The sequence below is a fragment of the Natrix helvetica genome, assembly GCF_964273705.1.
Source record: "Natrix helvetica genome assembly, chromosome: 1".
In the NCBI taxonomy this organism is placed as follows: Eukaryota; Metazoa; Chordata; class Lepidosauria; order Squamata; family Natricidae; genus Natrix; species Natrix helvetica.
The window spans coordinates 80,537,060-80,554,574 of record NC_138548.1 but is presented as its reverse complement, the minus strand read 5'-3'; the positions used below and the strand labels follow the sequence as shown (position 1 = coordinate 80,554,574).

Genomic DNA, 17,515 nt, shown 5'->3' with positions numbered 1-17,515 from the left:
GTTACTCTAGGTAAAAATTCTAAAGAGATAAAGAGAAATTGTTGGTGCCATAGCGGATATACCGTACCAGCAAGGAAACAATGGAGAATCATGGTATGGGGGAGATAGATAATGAATTAGGATTAATGTATATTAAATAGAGACTGTTTAACATACATTAGTTCTAATTAGAGGATTAATAGAGACTAAAGCCACAGTGGTGCAGTGGTTAGAATGCAGTACTGCAGGCTACTTCTGCTGATTGCCGGCTGTCTGCAATTTGGCAGTTCAAATCCCATCAGGCTCAAGGTTGACTCAGCCCTCCATCCTTCCAAGGTGGGTAAAATGAGGACCCAAATTGTTGGGGGCAAAATGCTGACTCTGTAAACTGCTTAGAGAGAGCTGCAAAGCACTGTAAAGCGGTATATAAGTCTAAGTGTTATTGCTATAAAGCATCTCAGGGCAGGACCAGAAACAATGGACAGAAACTAATCAAGGAGAGAAGCAACCTAGAACTAAGGAGAAATTTCCCAATAATAAAAGCAATTAACCAGTGGAACAGTTCACCTTCAGAAGTTGTGGGTGCTCCAACAGTGTCCTTCCATAACTGAATACAGCAGCTGGACACATATATAAATGATCAATAAAGGAGAATATTTATTTCCCACAGTTGACATGAGGGCTCCTTGGTGCTCTCTGAGCTTGGCTGTTTTCATGCAGACATTTCATTACTCAAACATCGTCAGCGCTAGTAGGGAGTAGGGTTTCCTTTGAAATTGCTTTAACACTTCTCCCCATTATCACTGCATAAGCATGCATTTTCCTCTGGTTAATGGGTTTGACACATTGCCACAGGCATTACATTTGGGAGTTTCTGTTTGAAAGATGAATTTCTAAAGAAGGTTTCCTTTATTTTGTCTCTGTTTCCTCCAAGTGAAAGTCTGTAATTACTTATCATTGGGTGAGGCTGCCGAAGACTAAAAACAATGTTATTTGAACTGGGAAGATGATGAAACAAAACAGAAGGGCTGCTCTTTATTTTCCCCTCTGAAGACTTTTGTGGAGAAACCCAGTATATATTTAAAATGTTATCTGAACTTCTAAAAAGCTGATAAAAATATTCTCTTCATCATCTCATCAGGAAAAGTTAATTAAGCCTTCGGAGATATGACAATACTGAACCATTGAAATGTTACCTATTTAATCAGAATCAGGGACATATTTTTCCAGCACATTCCTTGTGACAGTTATTGCAGACAGTAGCTGTGAGGAAAATCAGCTAGAAAAAGAGGGGATAAATGGAAATCTGGTCAAGAGAGCTAGTGAAAATTAGCCTCAGCTGGAAGACATAATGCAACAAAATCAATCCAGGTTGTTAGGGATGTGAAATAAATAATAGTTCAGTTCCCCAAATGGATATGAAGGTAATGTAACTTGCCTCATGATCTTGTATTTATTTGAGTAGGTAACCATGTCCATAAGGGGGAAATGTTATGGAAGTCTTTATTTAGGCCGGACAAACGAAACCAATAAATTCTTCAGCTCAGAAATCCAAACTCATTTTACATACTTGATTGCATGGCTGTTCACTGGCTGGGATTCTCAACTTCATTTCCTTTCCCCCTCCCCGTTTTTAAAATATATGGTTCTGAATGCACTCTCGGTGTTCTCAAGGATCCTTATGGAATCCAAAAGGAATCTGCGGCCCTATTGGCTAGTCTACGAGTCAGTGTGCCAGGTGAACAGCACAGCATTGTCAATAGCATAGCCCCTGATTGGTGGGCTTCGGCAATCTCCCCATGAATGCTGGCAGCACATCCTCCAGTGTTACACTTTTGAGGTACTTTCTAATGATGAGCTTCCATTTATAGGCTGGTATATATAGAATAAAGGGACACGGTGGCTCAGGGCTAAGACGGTGAGCTTGTCAATCAGAAGATTGGCAGTTCAGCAGTTCGAATCCCTAGCACCGCATAATAGAGTGAGCTTCTGTTACTTGTCCCAGCTTCTGCCAACCTAGCAGTTCAAAAGCATGTAAAAATGCAAGTAGAAAAATAGGGACCACTTTGGTGGGAAGGTAACAGCGTCCCATGCACCTTTGGCATTTAGTCAAGCCAGCCACATGACCACGGAGATGTCTTCGGACAGTGCTGGCTCTTTGGCTTAGAAACGGAGATGAGCACACCCTCTAGAGTTGGGAATGACTAGCACTTATGTGCGAGGGGAACCTTTACCTTATATATAGAAGAAGACTATGTGCTGACCTAGGGCAGGATATTTGCTTTCTTACATCCCCGAGCATTTGGTGCAGAGATTCCTCCACAGATTTCTGACAGTTTGGCAGTTTCTGATGTTCTTATCTGGACTGCTATCAGAGACTAAAGAAGATGCTGTATAACCCTTTCACGTAGCTCGACTTGTGGTTTTGTTTTATTTCTGGCACAGCCTCTGGTTGTTCATTAAGATAGAGAATTCATGAAATTTCTCCATAAAAACAACAGTAATTAATGTTTTCTTCCCAAACTGCCCTATTCCTCCAAGCTATTCCCAGAGATCTGAGTGAAAAACTAAGCCATGGTGTGCGTATTTTCCCTTGCATGTATGTGCTTCTACTTGCAAACACACTAACTGCTTGTGAACTTTTTAACTATAGCCTCTCTTTTCTATTGACAGGAAAGTATAGCACAATACTACGTCGCTCTCTTTTCCCTCTTTAATTCCTTCCTGGCTTATGATAACAAGAGTTTTGTCTACCAAGCAAAGGAATAAAACGAACAAGGAAGCAGGAAATGGAAGGGATTTGAATCTGGCTCTGAGTCTGAAAAAAAAAATCTTTTTAAACTATTCTTTGGAAAAAAAATCAAATACCATTTTATCAATTCCATGTTCAGCATTTGTGCATAATTCCATTTCAAATGCAGTCTTAGACCATGTTCAAAACCATAAACTCTTTTGTCTTCTTTCAATCTTTCTAATAACTGTAAATAGCAAAACCATGGCCAATTATGTCCCTCTGCCAAATCTGGTTTTGTATCTATTCCATATTCTCAATATGGCATGTCTAACATAATTATTTTTAAAATCCACACTGGCTTTGACTTTGTTGTGCCGCAAATATCCATACCACTCAAGTCTCAGGTCGTGTCCTTTTAACTCCAAAAACCCTCTGTTTCTCAGCAGCCCCCATCCTTTCATCTAAACCCAACAGCAAGCTGCAAAATATAATTTCAAATCAAGTAGACTCAATCCTCCTTTTTCCTTTTTATCCTGAAATATCTTTTATTTAACTTATGGGTTTTTTCCCTCCCTGCCACACAAATTTAGATTTATCTTTTTTCCACTATTGAAAGGATGCATCCGTTATCAAAACATATTGTTTGGAACAAAAGCATCATTCTAGACAGGATAGGATTCTACTCAAGAATGAGTTTGAAAATTGCATTTTCTCCTGACTTAACATACCTTTTAAAGTTTCATTGCATGTCTTAACATAGTTATTTTGAAATAAAATACATTTCATATTTGTCGTAGCCAGTATGATTTTGATTTTAGTTTCTTCTTAATTTTAAAACCCAATTTATTCATCAATTCTCTCTGATCTTCTATTTTCATGTTTTTTAAAATATCTTCATCTCCGGTTGTTGTTCTTAAAACATAACAAAACACACTAAATTCTTTTAGTTTTCCCATTAATGTTTTAATTCCCTTTAAAAATCTTCCAAAACCAATACCAAATCATTTGCAAAATCCCTTATTCTCTCATCTTGTTTTATGCCTCTATTCAGCATTTCAAGAATCAAAATAAGCAAGAAAGGGGAGACCGTCCCTGTCTTGTTCCTTTTTGTATCTCACAATGGGCTTTGCCCATTAATAACTATTTGTGCTTTCTGTGAAGTATACAATTGAACTTTCCCTATTTTACAAAGTTCTCTTTGAAGTTCATATCTTCCAAATCTTTGAATAGGAAAGCCCAATTCAAATTGTCAAAGGCCTTCTCTATATCCACAAGAAAATCAATGCAGCTTGTTTTTCATTATATTGCTCCAAATATCCAACACATTTCTAAGAATGTACTTTAAGTGTCTTTTAGATAAAAATCCGCATTGATCCTCATGAATAAATTCTTGAAAAATTATCTTTTCACCCAGAATCTTTGTGAACAACTTGTCTTCATGGTTATACTTGCAGATGCCATTCTTAGGTAGAATTAATGGATTCACAAAGTTAAATGGTTTACATTTTAAAGACAACCTCAAGATTACCAAATTTTACATTTTGATGTAAACTATATGTTTTTGTAAAACTTTAGATGAGAATTCCAAAATTCTTTCAGAATGTGGTGTTCTTATATATGTAGTTCAAACATGAAGATTTGGGTTATTTTGATTTTGGATCTGCACCTTTGCATGAGATTTCATGTTGTTGCTTCACTAAAAAGCTTACCAGCACATTGTAGTTCAAATTAATTCTAAACTTTAAACCACATCATGTACTAATCAGGCGAAGTATTGGAATTTGTATTGTATTGTTTACCTTGTAATATGGTAGAGAAAATAATTTCTACATGCAGTGATCTGAAGAGTATACTGTACTGAGCTGACTCTCAAAGTTGTTTAAAAAGTTTCCTAACCTTTTTTCCTAAGCATTTTATCTAGATATTTATGAGAAAGAAAAAGCAATTGGCTAAAGATCTATAATCCTATTTATAGGAAGCCCTATAATCTTCCCTAAGCTCTTAAATGATAAGATTTATACTTAATTACAGAGTATTTAAAGAGGATACAGGAAATAAACTAACTTCTACTGGCAGTGTACATTCTGAACTACAGGGTTACTGATGAGCAGATCTGGTTCACTTTCCTTTCTACTTTGTGACTGTAGTTCCTTTAGATTCACACATTTGTACTATATCCCTTCTCCTGGTTTTATCCCATCAGATCATGAGAAAGGTATGCAGTTGGAGAAAATCCCAAATTTAAATGAGTTGTATCTTCACTGAGAAAAGGGTTTTGCCTGCAAAGCAATGAGAAGTTCTTTAATTGTTATTCCACTACTAAGGCACTGCAGGGGCAATAGTATTAATGGTTCACTGCTGCTTTGGGAAACACAGCAAAGACCCTTTCAGAAGAACGCCGTTGCCTGAATGAATTTGATTGGCCTCAGCGGGATGCACCATGCTGGACACCAGGCTAAAAATTAAAAACACTTTTATTATGCCAGAAGGAACTGAGTTTCCCATCCTGATGGCCATCAGACAACTTTATTCACGACTGGGCCCTTTCAATTCCGTTTATTTCTTGTCTGGATTTCCAACGCCTCCTCTCTTAACATCACTTTTATTTAATCTTCCTATAAATCGACAGAGGATCGCGCCGATTGTTTCCCGGAAGAATGCAAACGGCGAAACTTCAGACCATCTTTTGGTCACTTTCATCATCATCATCATCATCATCATCATCATCATCATCATCATCATCATCATCATCATCATCATCATCATCATCATCATCATCATCATCATCATCATCATCTCTCCTGCATCCAGACCACGCCGATGATTCCAAGTGCCGTTTCCTCCGCCGGTGGGAAGTTGCCGGTCGCAACCTCAATACTACCGAACGGCAAAGCGCGTCGTAACGCCGCGCCGCTAGCCTTCTCCCTCCTGCCGGTCCCGATCTCCCATTGGAAGCGGCGGGGTGGGCGGGTCCCCTCGATTGCATCAGAGCCCGAGGAGGGTGCCCCGGTTCTTAAATATCCCGGAGCGAGGCGAGGGAGGGAGGGGCAGGAGGCGTGGCACGGGGGGGGGGGGCGGTCAGACGGCCGGGGACTGGGGAAAGGCGTGTGACGGTGACAGCTGGGCAGCGATCCCGGAGGCGCTCCTCCTTCCAACCTTCCAGGAGGCTGCCTCAGCCCTCGCCCGCTCCTTCTACCCCATCCCCGTTCCCGGCTCCCCCTTCTTCCCCCGACTGGAGGGGTCCCCACCGGCCCCACCCTCTCAAAGCCCCCGTTGCGAGCGCCCGCCGCTCCCTCTGGGAAAGCGCCCCCCCCCTCGGGCCAATCGGTTCTCCCCATGGATTACAGGTTTCCTTCGGGAGAGGGAGGCGCAGCCTTCCTTTGCCCGGCGCCCGAGGAACTGCTCTGCCGGGCTGCGCGGCAGTAAGGCTCACCGCCTGTCCGTTCAGGACGGATCCTTCAGCTCTGGCGGGGAACAAAGCGGCTTCCCTCCTTCCCACCTCTTCCGCGCCTTCCTTGGGCTCGACTCTTCCGCTATGGACGGTATCTTAGAGCCCTTCCCCGGGGGCGCCTCCAGCTTCCTGGACTTGGGCGATTTGAATGAGGCGGATTTTCTTAACAATGTGGTAAGTGGAAGCGGGAGTGGGGGGGGCTGGCAAGGTTTGTATGGCAGTCCCTCCGAGAGGTTTTTTGGGGTGGGTGGGTGAGTGGATCTGCTACTGGCCAAGGCAAGAAGGAGGAAAGGGTTCCCGCATGGCAGAAGGAAGCCAGGTGTATGCCGAGATGCGCCTGGATTTGTCTCCAGCTACCTCGTGTTAAAATCAGAGGTTGCCGGTTGCCACTTACCGGTTTTTAATGGCAGGACCGGCTAAGTAACACGTGTTGCATACTGATCTACACGGCGACCGCTTTCCGTTGGAAATTGTGCCGCTCGGGCACTGCATTCTTGGCTACCAGCCAAGGCGGAAAGCTGTGGGTTGATTTATATAGCTCTGCATAATTGCTCAGCATCTGATACCAAGCAGCCAGATGTGGGAGGATGCTGTACTGACAACACTGGGTTTAACCTAGGATGAAAAATCTATCTCTTCTGTAATATTTGAGTGATTTATATGGCTATCACTCCATCTCATCATCTTCAAGAGTGCATATAGGCACCAGCCCAAAGCGTGGTCGATGGGCAGGTGGGAACATGGGTTGTGGCTGGGAGCTGGGATTGATGACATATTTGCCTTGCAACCCCAGTGCAAGACCTTAGGAAAATTGGTGGAATTTACTTGTAGATTAGTATTAATTGAGAAGTAACTCTCCCCCCTCCTTAAATAAGATATTCCATGTTTTTGTGGTTATATTTGCGCAAGAGTTCTTCAAGTCTTAAAACTCATACTAGAATTTACCAGCTTGGACATATCATGTAAATGTCACATTTTAATGGCCAGCCTAATGCAAAAGCTCTATTTAGATCCATTTTTACTAAAAGAAGAGTTTCCAGATATGATCAAAGAAGCAGCATTGTTAGAGTCTTGATCCTTCCCTCTATGTATTTGTCTAGTTCCTTCCTGAGTTGTTTGTGGAACTCTCATTTTCAGCACATTTAAGACAACTCTACTGTTAGAAGAGTGAAAAAAATGACAATCATTATTAATGAATATTTTTGTTCATAATTGGCAATCACTCCGACTCTAGAATAGTTGGTGAAGTTTTCATCTAAGGTGAAATGAATTCATCTTTAGATATTTTCTAGTTTCATCCTTTTGTCTGTAGTATATAAAAGTTCTCCAGAACTATAGAGAGATTCTATATGTTCAAGAAAAAGGGAGGAAAGAAAAAAAAATTACTTATCCCCCACAATAGTAATACATTAGGACTAGAAAAAGGATAGAATAAAAATAGATACATGATTAAACAAAAAGGAATAACTCAGTCTACTAGACATTAATGTGCTTTGATGGGTTACTTCACTGCCTGTGTTTTAAATTGCCAAAAGCACCAACTCATCTGAATCTACCTCTTTCCTATAAAATAATATTTCTTTTGGAAATAGGTAAAAAGTGTATTTGAAATTAAAAAGAGTATTTGTTTTAATAACTGAATTATTTATATAAATGGAAATACTAAAGAAACAACTTCAAATGCCATTGGCAGTGTACATACTCTGCACACTCAGTAATTAATAATCTATTTTCCTTAGTATATTGTGTGAACCCAGAAACTTGGTTAACTATGATACGCTTAATATGAGGATATAGCCATAATGCAAAGGCTTAGGAAATTAATATATTTCTGTGCTTCTGTATTTATATGCATTGCTAATATTCAGTGAAAAGCTTGAGAATAATTTATAGCACAAAAAGTTTTGTTTAAAAAATCCTTTGGTCTAAAGAGCACCAACCATCTGTTCCCAAGGTGATTTTAGGACAGAATTTCTTGCATTACATGCAATTTCTTTACAATGTTTGTAATTTGTGGACTGAGATTTCATTTAGACAGGAAAAATCCATGCCCTCTCCCTAGCATTTCATACCACGTTTGATTATTCTTACGAAGCCTGTATTTAAGAGCAAACTGTCTTAAAAAATACTGCTTTGCTGTAATTTAATATTGACAGAAACTTTGAACTATTCTCTGCCTCCACAGAAACATTTTTCCCCTCCTAGAATGTGGCATGCGTCTTTGGTAGGTCTCATTCTTTGTCAGCTATAGGAATTAAGGCCATTATATCAAGGCTGCAAAATGCATATGACCAATACATGGCAGTAGAGAGATGCAGAATGCACTAATTCTTTGTTGCCATCTGTGAATGAATGGATTTTTGCAGCACTCGTGTTATAGCAGAACTACAAATTTCACTTTAAGGAAAAGTAAAGTACTTTACTTTCACTCTTGTTCTTTTCTTAGATGTCACGGATATTTTACACTCTTAAAAAAATGAAGGAATCAATGGAAACACCATAGTACAATGACTTTAACTATGGCCTATATAGAAAAGGTGTCAGATTCAATTCATGATTGTATCTGCATGATAGGATTACACTGTACTATGGTTTGCTTCATTTTGTGAGATTCCATGAAATGCAGAACCAAACAAACAATGTCATGAGAATATTACATAAAGTACTAGGCTAAAATATGGGTATCTACTCTACGGGTGAGTGTGCGGTGCAAACACAGCATTTGGCAGCTTCATTGGAGAAAGGTCCTGGGAAAAAGTGATGTAATAGACTTTCTACTATTGAGAATTATTACTCCTCAGAGTAGAGCATGATAACGTGACTGGCCAATTTGCTTAACTTGATATCTATGTATTAAAATGCACTACTGCTTTGTTTTCAATCATTGAGAGTTATACTGTACTTTTTATGGCATTTTTATAGGAGAAAACCTATGAATAGATTTAATAAAGGTTTTCTCCTATCTTATGGAGTGTTAGATTGGCAATCTTTAAAATTTCTTTACCAGTGACTATATTAGTTAACATAATAAATTGTCCTACTTTGGCTAATGTTTGCTAACCTGTCATAATTACGTACATATGCAGAACATTTAGAGAACGGAGGGAAATGATGGTTTTCTAGTCAGCCAATATGTTAACAACAAATGTTATTTATATTATTTATAAATGCCGTTCTAAACCCTTCTTAGTGAACTCATATTTTTGGCTGTTTTGTAAGGAACGTCCATGGGCATGCCATTCTAATCAAATAGTCTGTTCATGTAATCACGGTGAATGTGTGTTTATAGAGGCGTGGGTGTGTTTGCTATTCCCTCCTTTTCTTTTAGGAATTGCTGGAAAGACAAGGTGGGACAATCAATTATAGGCAACACTCGGTGTTACCTTTACCTATTGTTTGCAGTCTGAATGGGAAGCAAGGAAATAACACAATTTGTCAAGAGTGGAAAGTTATGAGCCATGGAAGAGGTCGCTTACATTGCAGAGATAGTTCTTGAAGAATTTCGATTATTTGGAAGGATTATTAATGCAGCAATTGCTAAAAAGCTCATCGTTATCACCAAAAAATATAGTCATTTTACTTGTATTTTAGGTGCCATTCTTCCATCCAGAGGTAGATTAAAAAATTCTAAAAACATTTCTGCTTTCCTTCATTCAAAAGCCAACAGAGTTGATCCCAAGCCTTTACAAGCGATACATCTATGCCAGTGATGGTGAACCTTTTCAGCACCAAGTGCCCTAATTGGAACGCCCCTGCATGTGAGTGCGCACGCTGGAGCACCAAAAACTTGAATGGCCGGCCCAGCTGTTTTTTGGCCAGTTTTGGCTGTTTGGGGGGGGGGCGCTTTTAGGCCATTTTTCAGGTCGTTTTTGACCCGAAAAATGGCCTAAAAAACAGCCTGAAAATGGTCCAAGAAATGGCCCAGAAAATGGTCCAAAAAAAACCAGCCTGAAAACAGCCCGGAAAATGGCCTGAAAACAGCCTGACCAGTTTTTGCCTTTTTTGGGGCCATTTTCAGGCTGTTTTCTGGCACCTATGAAGACCAGCTGGAGTCTGTGATGACCACATGCATGCCAGAAACCAGAAGAGCAGCTGGCAACTGCACACGTGCCCACAGAGAGGGCTCTGCATGTCACTTCTGGCACGCGCGCCATAGGTTTGCCCTCACAGATCTATGCAATAGTAGAAAGGATAGGAGTTGGAAGTTTAATCATATTTAGAAGCTTATTGGGCATAAACCTCTATAGCTACAGGGCCATGATGTCATCACAGGAGGGTCATGAAAGTTTGAAGAAATTTTATGATTGAAATCTTGAGTTACGTCTTGGTGGTCCACGGCCACAAAGGTTTTTAACAAATTGACAAGAGGTGGAAGGGAGTTTATAGGCCATCTAATCCAGACCCCCCCTCAAGCAGGAGACCCTACACCATTTCTGATAAATGGCAGTCCAATCTCTTCTTGAAAATCTCAAATGATGAAGCTCCCACAACTTCGGAAGGCAAGCTGTTCCATTGGTTGATTATTCTCACTGTCAGAAAGTTCCTCCTTACTTCTAGGTTGAATTTAAAGGGTATTTAAAGGGGCATTTTTAAGGTATTTAAAGGGAGTCCATGGTGAAGAAAAGGTTGTGAACTACTGCCTCAGACTAAAATATTCAGCCAACAAACTCAGTATTTATAGAAGTGCAATATACATTGAGGAAAATTTGTCAGGGTTATCCCATTCACCTTGACCTTAACTCTAGCCTGAACTTGCTTAGAGGCAAAGAGAGCTAACTGATAGAAAAGTGACAGGTGTACTGAATGGAGTGTTCTCACAAAGGGTGTGGTTGGGTAGGCTATGTGGCTTGAATCCTGAGTATTTTGTGGCAAGGCATATTTCTTTTACTATTACACAATTGCAGGTCTTAAAAAATATTGCAACAGGATGATGTTCGTTTCTGACCAATTGTATGATTTATTTTATTTATTTACTTTATTTATTGTATTTATATTGCTGCCTATTCGCTCAAGGCTGCTTACAGAATATAAAATCACATTTAAAATAATAAAACTAATAAAAAGAAACTAATAATTTAATATAGTCTAATATAATAAAATCACCCCCACCCCACCCCAGCCACATCAGATCACATGAGCCATTTAATGGGCTCAATCCCACTCTGGGTTCTCCAGGCCCGCTGGCAGAACCAGGTCTTTAGCGCCTTCTGGAAGAGTATTAGAGGGGGGTTGTTCTAATCTCTGGGGGAATGATGTTCCAGAGAGAGGGAGCCACCACAGAGAAGGCCCTTCTTCAGGGTCTCACAAGGTGTATCTCCTTTGGGGATGGGACTCGCAGCAGTCCCTGCTTCTCATGATCCCATGACCCTGAACTGAAGGGAACCTGTAGTCAGATTTCATACTTGAAAAGAGTCCATGAGTAAAATTAGTCTTCCTTGATATTTACTTATAGATTGCAGTCAACTGTTTAAAAATATTTTTGCACTTTTTCTGCAGTCAGCATTAGATTTTGGCACCATTACTTACTTTCTCTAAAAGGGCTCTATTCATACATTGTTTTTCTTAATGTTGTAACATAGATGGTCCCTCTCAGATGTTACCGTCGCCTTAACCGTGTTTGTTTGTTCATCTTCTTCTTGGCTCTCGGCCACTGATATCAGAGAGTCACTAAACTGGACTGTTTCTCAATGTTGAAACTCCACAATAGTCTTTCTGTGTCTATCAATACTGTGAATGGCAGGTTGTTCTCATTGACTTGACCGTTCTAAGAAATTTGTGGAAGATTCCAACAATTACAAATTTAGATTTTAAAAAAACCACAACCAATAATAACAACAGACATCTTTACAAATTGAATATTTCGTTAAATAACAAAGGGAATCTATAGCTGTTGGGACTGTTAAATCAGGTCACGTTGAACTAGATCCAACTACACATTTGACTCTGGCATAACACAACTTAGAGACTGGGAAATCAATTTTACCTTAGTGCCAATATTTTGATCTGGGAAATATTTTGTACAACAGTGTGATTCTTGCAGACTATGTCATGGTTATATATGCTTGAAAAGAATTAAGTACGGTAATTCCATATTCAAAAGAGGTTAGTCATGGCTGTTTGGGGAATTCTGGGAGTCGAAGTCCACATCTCTTAGCTACCAAGGCTGGGAAATGATGATTTAGGTAGACAGTTGAGTAGAGCCCCAGTCCAGGGCAGGAACCCAAATCAAACTTTCTCAAAGTATTGGCTGCTCAGCTTCTGCTTCTGTCATACTGAATAAAGGGATTTATGACCAGTTTCCAAAGTTATGGCTGTTGCAGCACCCTTGTGATTATGTGATCAAATTTGGGCATTTGACAGCCTTTCTCCATTTATGATTGCAAGGATGTTTCAATTCCCCCATCTATGCTCTTTTGGCCCTGCGCTCCATGGCCCTTGCCATCCCAGCTGATCTTTGCCATCGTCTTGCTTCCACTGCTCACCAAGCATGCCCATATTAGCCCTTCACAAGGCAGTTGCTAGCTGCACAAGGCATTCTTCCCCAGTTTTCTGCCTGGTGGTTTCTTCACAAGAACTGGGGAAGATGGTCTCATGTGGCCAGTAGCTGCCTTGCAAAAGATCAGACTAGGCACACAGCAGGAGCTTGTTAACAGCAGGAGCAATAAGATGGCAAAGGTTATCTAAGGTGACGGAGGTTGGGATGAGGACAAATGCAGATGGGGCTGGGCTGTAGCTGCCCAGGGCAACAAGAACTCATTTTGCATCTTGGGCCGCACCTCACTCTGTGCTGCGGCTCAGGGGCTTCTTACAGCCCAGAGCTGCAGTGTGTTCTTTCCCCAGCTTTCTTGCACTCAACAGTATTAATGTGCACACCTCGTACCCAATTTCTTTGGTCTGAGCTTGCTCCGCACTGCATCATCTCACCCCAACTCATGCACAGCCTGCACTGGGTCTCCCAGGGTCTCCTTCACCCGCTTTTTACATGGGACTCTTTCCATTTCCTGCTTAATGACCCACATGTCTGGAGTTACAATAGTAACAAGGATTGCCAGGATTTCTGTTACTAAGTGATGCAATCACATGATCTTGCACTTTACGGCTGCATTGTTTAGTGACAGAAATTCTGGTCCTAGTAAGTTGAGGACTATCTTTGTTTGGTATCCAAGAGTCAACAGATAATCAAGCATGACCCCTCTAGCTGTCCTTCTGAAAGACAAGCAGTCATTCAAAAGTCATTGCTTCAATTCTTCAACAGTCATTTATGTCCCCATTATCTCCAGATTGGATTACTGTAATGCATTCTACCTGGATATACTCTTAAAGTTGACTTGGAAACAGCATTAGATGCAAAATGCAGCAGCCTGCATGCTGATACTTGTAAACCAACCCCAATTTCTCTGAATCATGAAAGTGTGCTATCTAGGAATAGGCATAATATTGGAGGTGGGATCTGACCCATTAACTATTCTGTTTTACGGCAGATCAGTACGAGTGCATATTTTTTTCCCCAAAAAGTTTTATTGGTTTTTTAAAACATTTATAGGGAAAAAGGTAGGTGGAATAGTTACAAATTTTGGCAGTTGCAAGTGTGGCAGACGCCCCCTCCCTCCAAACTCATAGGTTACATCTAAATATCAAACATTAATACATAATCATAAAAAGTCAGCATATTAATTCTAGAAAAAATAATTTTCAATCAGTTTATATAGTTATGATATATAGTCTAGATATAATTTCATTATTACTTTCGGTCTGCTTATAATATTGTGGTTTTCTTATTCATTTTTGTGATCTGAGCGTTCTTTGTGTTGCCCCTTCACCCCCCGCTGGCAAAGCTCCGGCCCCTCCCGTGTCCTGTGTGACCGTAGTAGTGTCTTCTGTTTTTTCTAGGTTCGCTTTATTTTTTTCCATAAAGGCCTGTGCCTCTATGGGTGTGTTGATTCTGATTCTTGTCTCCTCCCAGAATATCAGCATACCTTCAGGCATCAACCATCTAAACCACACCCCCTTCTGGTATAGTTTATTCGCCAATTGCGAATAGCTTTTCCTTTTCTCCCTAATTTTTTTGGGGAATCTGCTTTAGAACGGTTATCTCCCTGTCATGGTATGTCAGTGTTTGCCCCCTTTGTACACCCAGAATTTCATCTCTTGTGCTTTTCCTAAGGAATTTAATATGAACCTCCCTGGGTACATTGTGTGTTCTAGCATATGCTGAGTTTACTCTATAAGCCAGATCTATCTCCCATTCCATCTGCTGTTTATCTTTGTGTATGTATTCAGCAAGAATATTAGTCATAATGTCCCTTATGTTTTCCCCATCTACTTCTATTACATTTTGAAATCTAAGATAAAAGGACATTCTCTCAAACTCTGTTTTCATTTGTTGGATATCAAGTTCTTTGTTTCCCTTCTGTAAGGCCTCTACCCCCCCTCTCGCCTCCGCCACCCCACCCTCCACAAGGTCCAGTCTCTGTGAGTTCTTATAAATTTGAACTTGATTCTCTTTAATTTCATCTTTCATCTCCCTTAGCTGTTTCTTGATTTCCTCCTGGCCCTGTAAAATTTGTTGAAGCATTTGTTGAAGGTCCGTCTCTGTAGTCTTAGGTTGCATCAGTTCTGTTATCTTTGACTGTGTAGCTGGACTAGATGTTGCAGATGTTGGAGCAGAAGTGGCAAAGCCAGGTTTTCCAGGGGGTGGTCTTTTTGGAGACATGATGTATGAAACAAAGGGATCACTCAGTGTAGAAACTGAGCGGCTGGGGAGGTAGAGCAGGCAGGCGAGTCCAGAAGGCAGAGGATCCAAACAGATGGGAGTTTCTTTAATCACTCTAGCAATAGATGAAAGTTTTTTCTCCAAAGAGTTCAGGAAATAACAATCCACAAGAGATTCCTCTGGGTGACTCGGAGACAAAGACCGGAAGCCTGAATTTTAAAGGTGGAGTCAGGTTTCACAATTCATGAAGACAACGGAAGTGTGCCATCTTGCCCTGCCAGCTTTGGGCTCAGAGGCATAGAAAAAATTTTAAAAGTTCAAAAAGTTCTCAGGTCATCAATAAGTCCTGGAACTAAGTCCCATGAAAAGCACTTTTACTGGGGTGAGGCATCGTTGGTTGGCTCTCCCCCCTCCTCCTTCCCCTGGGGGTGAGAGCAGGATTTTAACAAGCCGCTTGTCCAAGGGGGGGGGAATCCCCCTCCCCTCTAGCCGCTCCTCAAAGAGTAAATCCGAAAGGTTAACTTTTAAAGTTACTGAAAAGTCTGTCAATTCAAGAGTAAGGGAATGAAGAGAGGAAGCATCTCACCGCACCGCCGCTGCTTCCTTCAGTTTTGCATTCTCCGATCAGCATGGGGCGAGACGCTGGCGCGTCCTCCGAAACTGCTCCCCGGTGCCTGGAGCAAAGCGGAAAAGCCCCCACCAGCCGCCGCCGGTGCCAGAGCCTTCCGCGAGCCGCTCCTTCGGCAGGGCGCCTCTCCGGGGCGTCCTGTGCCCCCCCGAAGACGGGGGAAGCCCACCAAAGAGCGGGAGCGGGCAAAGTCCTTGCCCGTCGCCGTAGCCGCCGGAACCGGAAGTCCAGTACGAGTGCATATTGAGGTACAGTAGGTGAGATGAAAGGGACATGATGACTCAGTGGCTGAGTTTGTCAATCAGAAAGGTCGGCAGTTCAGCGGTTCAAATCCCTAGCGCCACGTAACGGAGTGAGCTCCTGTTACTTGTCCCAGCTTCTGCCAACCTGGCAGTTTGAAAGCATGTAAAATTGCAAGTAGAAAAATAGGGACCATCTTTGGTGCGAAGGTAACAGCTTTCTGTGCACCTTCGGCATTTAGTCATGCCGGCCACATGACCACATGGCTCTTCGGCGGGAGTCGGGAACGACTAGCACATATGTGCGAGGGGAACCTTTACCTTTTGGTGAGATGAAAGGCGAGGTAGCCAACATTAGGAGAATCTAAGGAAGATCTTAAGTTGAGCTTGACATTTAATGGCAACAAAGATAATCTTGCAATCTTTCTTAGCAACTGTTGGGAGTTGGAAGTGATTTTCTACTTCTACTTCTTCTTCCAGGATGTTTTTCAAATTTCTAATCTAGCCTAGAGGGTGTTCCATCTGGTCTTTCATTCAAACAGATCTGTCCACAAGACCGCATGGCATGCAAAGAAAGTAAAAGATTTTTAGAATAAAAGGGCTGTGTGCCACTGTGCTCAGTTCATTGCTGTGAAGGAAAGTATGTTTCCTTCATACTTTACTTTTCAGCTTCCCTGACCATCCAATTAGACATGTCAGGCTAAGAGTAGACATTTCCCAGATATTTGTAATGTAGCAGGTCCTGATCTTCAAAATGAAGCAAAACTCAAGAGTTCAAAGAAGGCTTTTGGCTGACTTGATTGTGTGCTGAAAAACTGAGATGTTGCTTTTACAGTTCATCACAGCCACTCTTCTCTTTAATGCCCACGGCATTTAGAAACATAGTTTTCTAGGCAAGTGGCATTGAGACAAGTAGATTCATTATTGGCTTTAAAGCAAGAATAAAGCAAAAGCCACCTAACGAAATAGCTGGCATGTAACTGCATTGGAGTAATGGTAGACAGAACAAAGTGATTATCTCAGTCACCAACAACAGTCCAGAGTGCCCAGCAAGATCAGCAGGAAAAGGGGCTCAGGTTCAAGCATGCCTTATAGATGGATCCATTCTCTACTTATGTTGGAAGATACAAAGAAACAAGAATACTTCTACCATTTTATATCATTGTGATTCACTAGTGGTCTCACAACTTTGCCATCCTTTTTTGTAGCACCTGGTGTCAACTAGTGAAGCAAAAGGATGGGCAATGTGAGAAGGACCATGTAAGATTTTAAACAGCACACACTTGCATTATGAAATGTACTGGTATCTACCAGCCTAAATGTACCGGTATCTACTAGGTTAAACCACCCAGAACCACACACTGGTACCTTCTGGATGTTTGTTCTGCAACACCTTGTCCATGCTTTCTGGAACTTACGTTAGTTGAAATCCAAAATATCTGAAAAGCGCTAGATAGACTAATCCTAATCTAATGAAGACCCAGATTGTTGGGGGGTAATGTGCTGACTCTGTAAATCTCTTAGAGAGGGCTGTAAAACACTATAAAGTGGTATATAAGTCTAAGTACTAGTGCTAAGTGCTATTGCAGATTAAAGCAGACTGAAGCAGTCCCAAGGTTTAGCTAAATTATTATTGTTACATTATTAATTAATATTAAGATTAACCTGTTTGAAGATTGCATTGGTCTTTATTATGGAATTCCTCTTTGTGCTATACGAATCTGTGCAAGTTCTGATTGAACAGAGATTCAAATAAATATTTCCAATTCTA

At 41.0% G+C, this 17,515-nt stretch overlaps 1 protein-coding gene across 1 annotated transcript in view; it reads left to right on the top strand.

Annotated features, from left to right (window-relative positions):
• The first annotated feature begins 5,810 nt into the window (after positions 1–5,810).
• The window catches only part of CREB3L1 (cAMP responsive element binding protein 3 like 1), a 92,272-nt gene continuing 80,567 nt past the window's right edge, over positions 5,811–17,515 (top strand). The window contains exon 1 of the mRNA XM_081939237.1: positions 5,811–6,338. Coding sequence (XP_081795363.1) covers positions 6,249–6,338 — 90 coding nt within the window. The 5' untranslated portion in view covers positions 5,811–6,248. The remainder of the gene's footprint in view (positions 6,339–17,515) is intronic.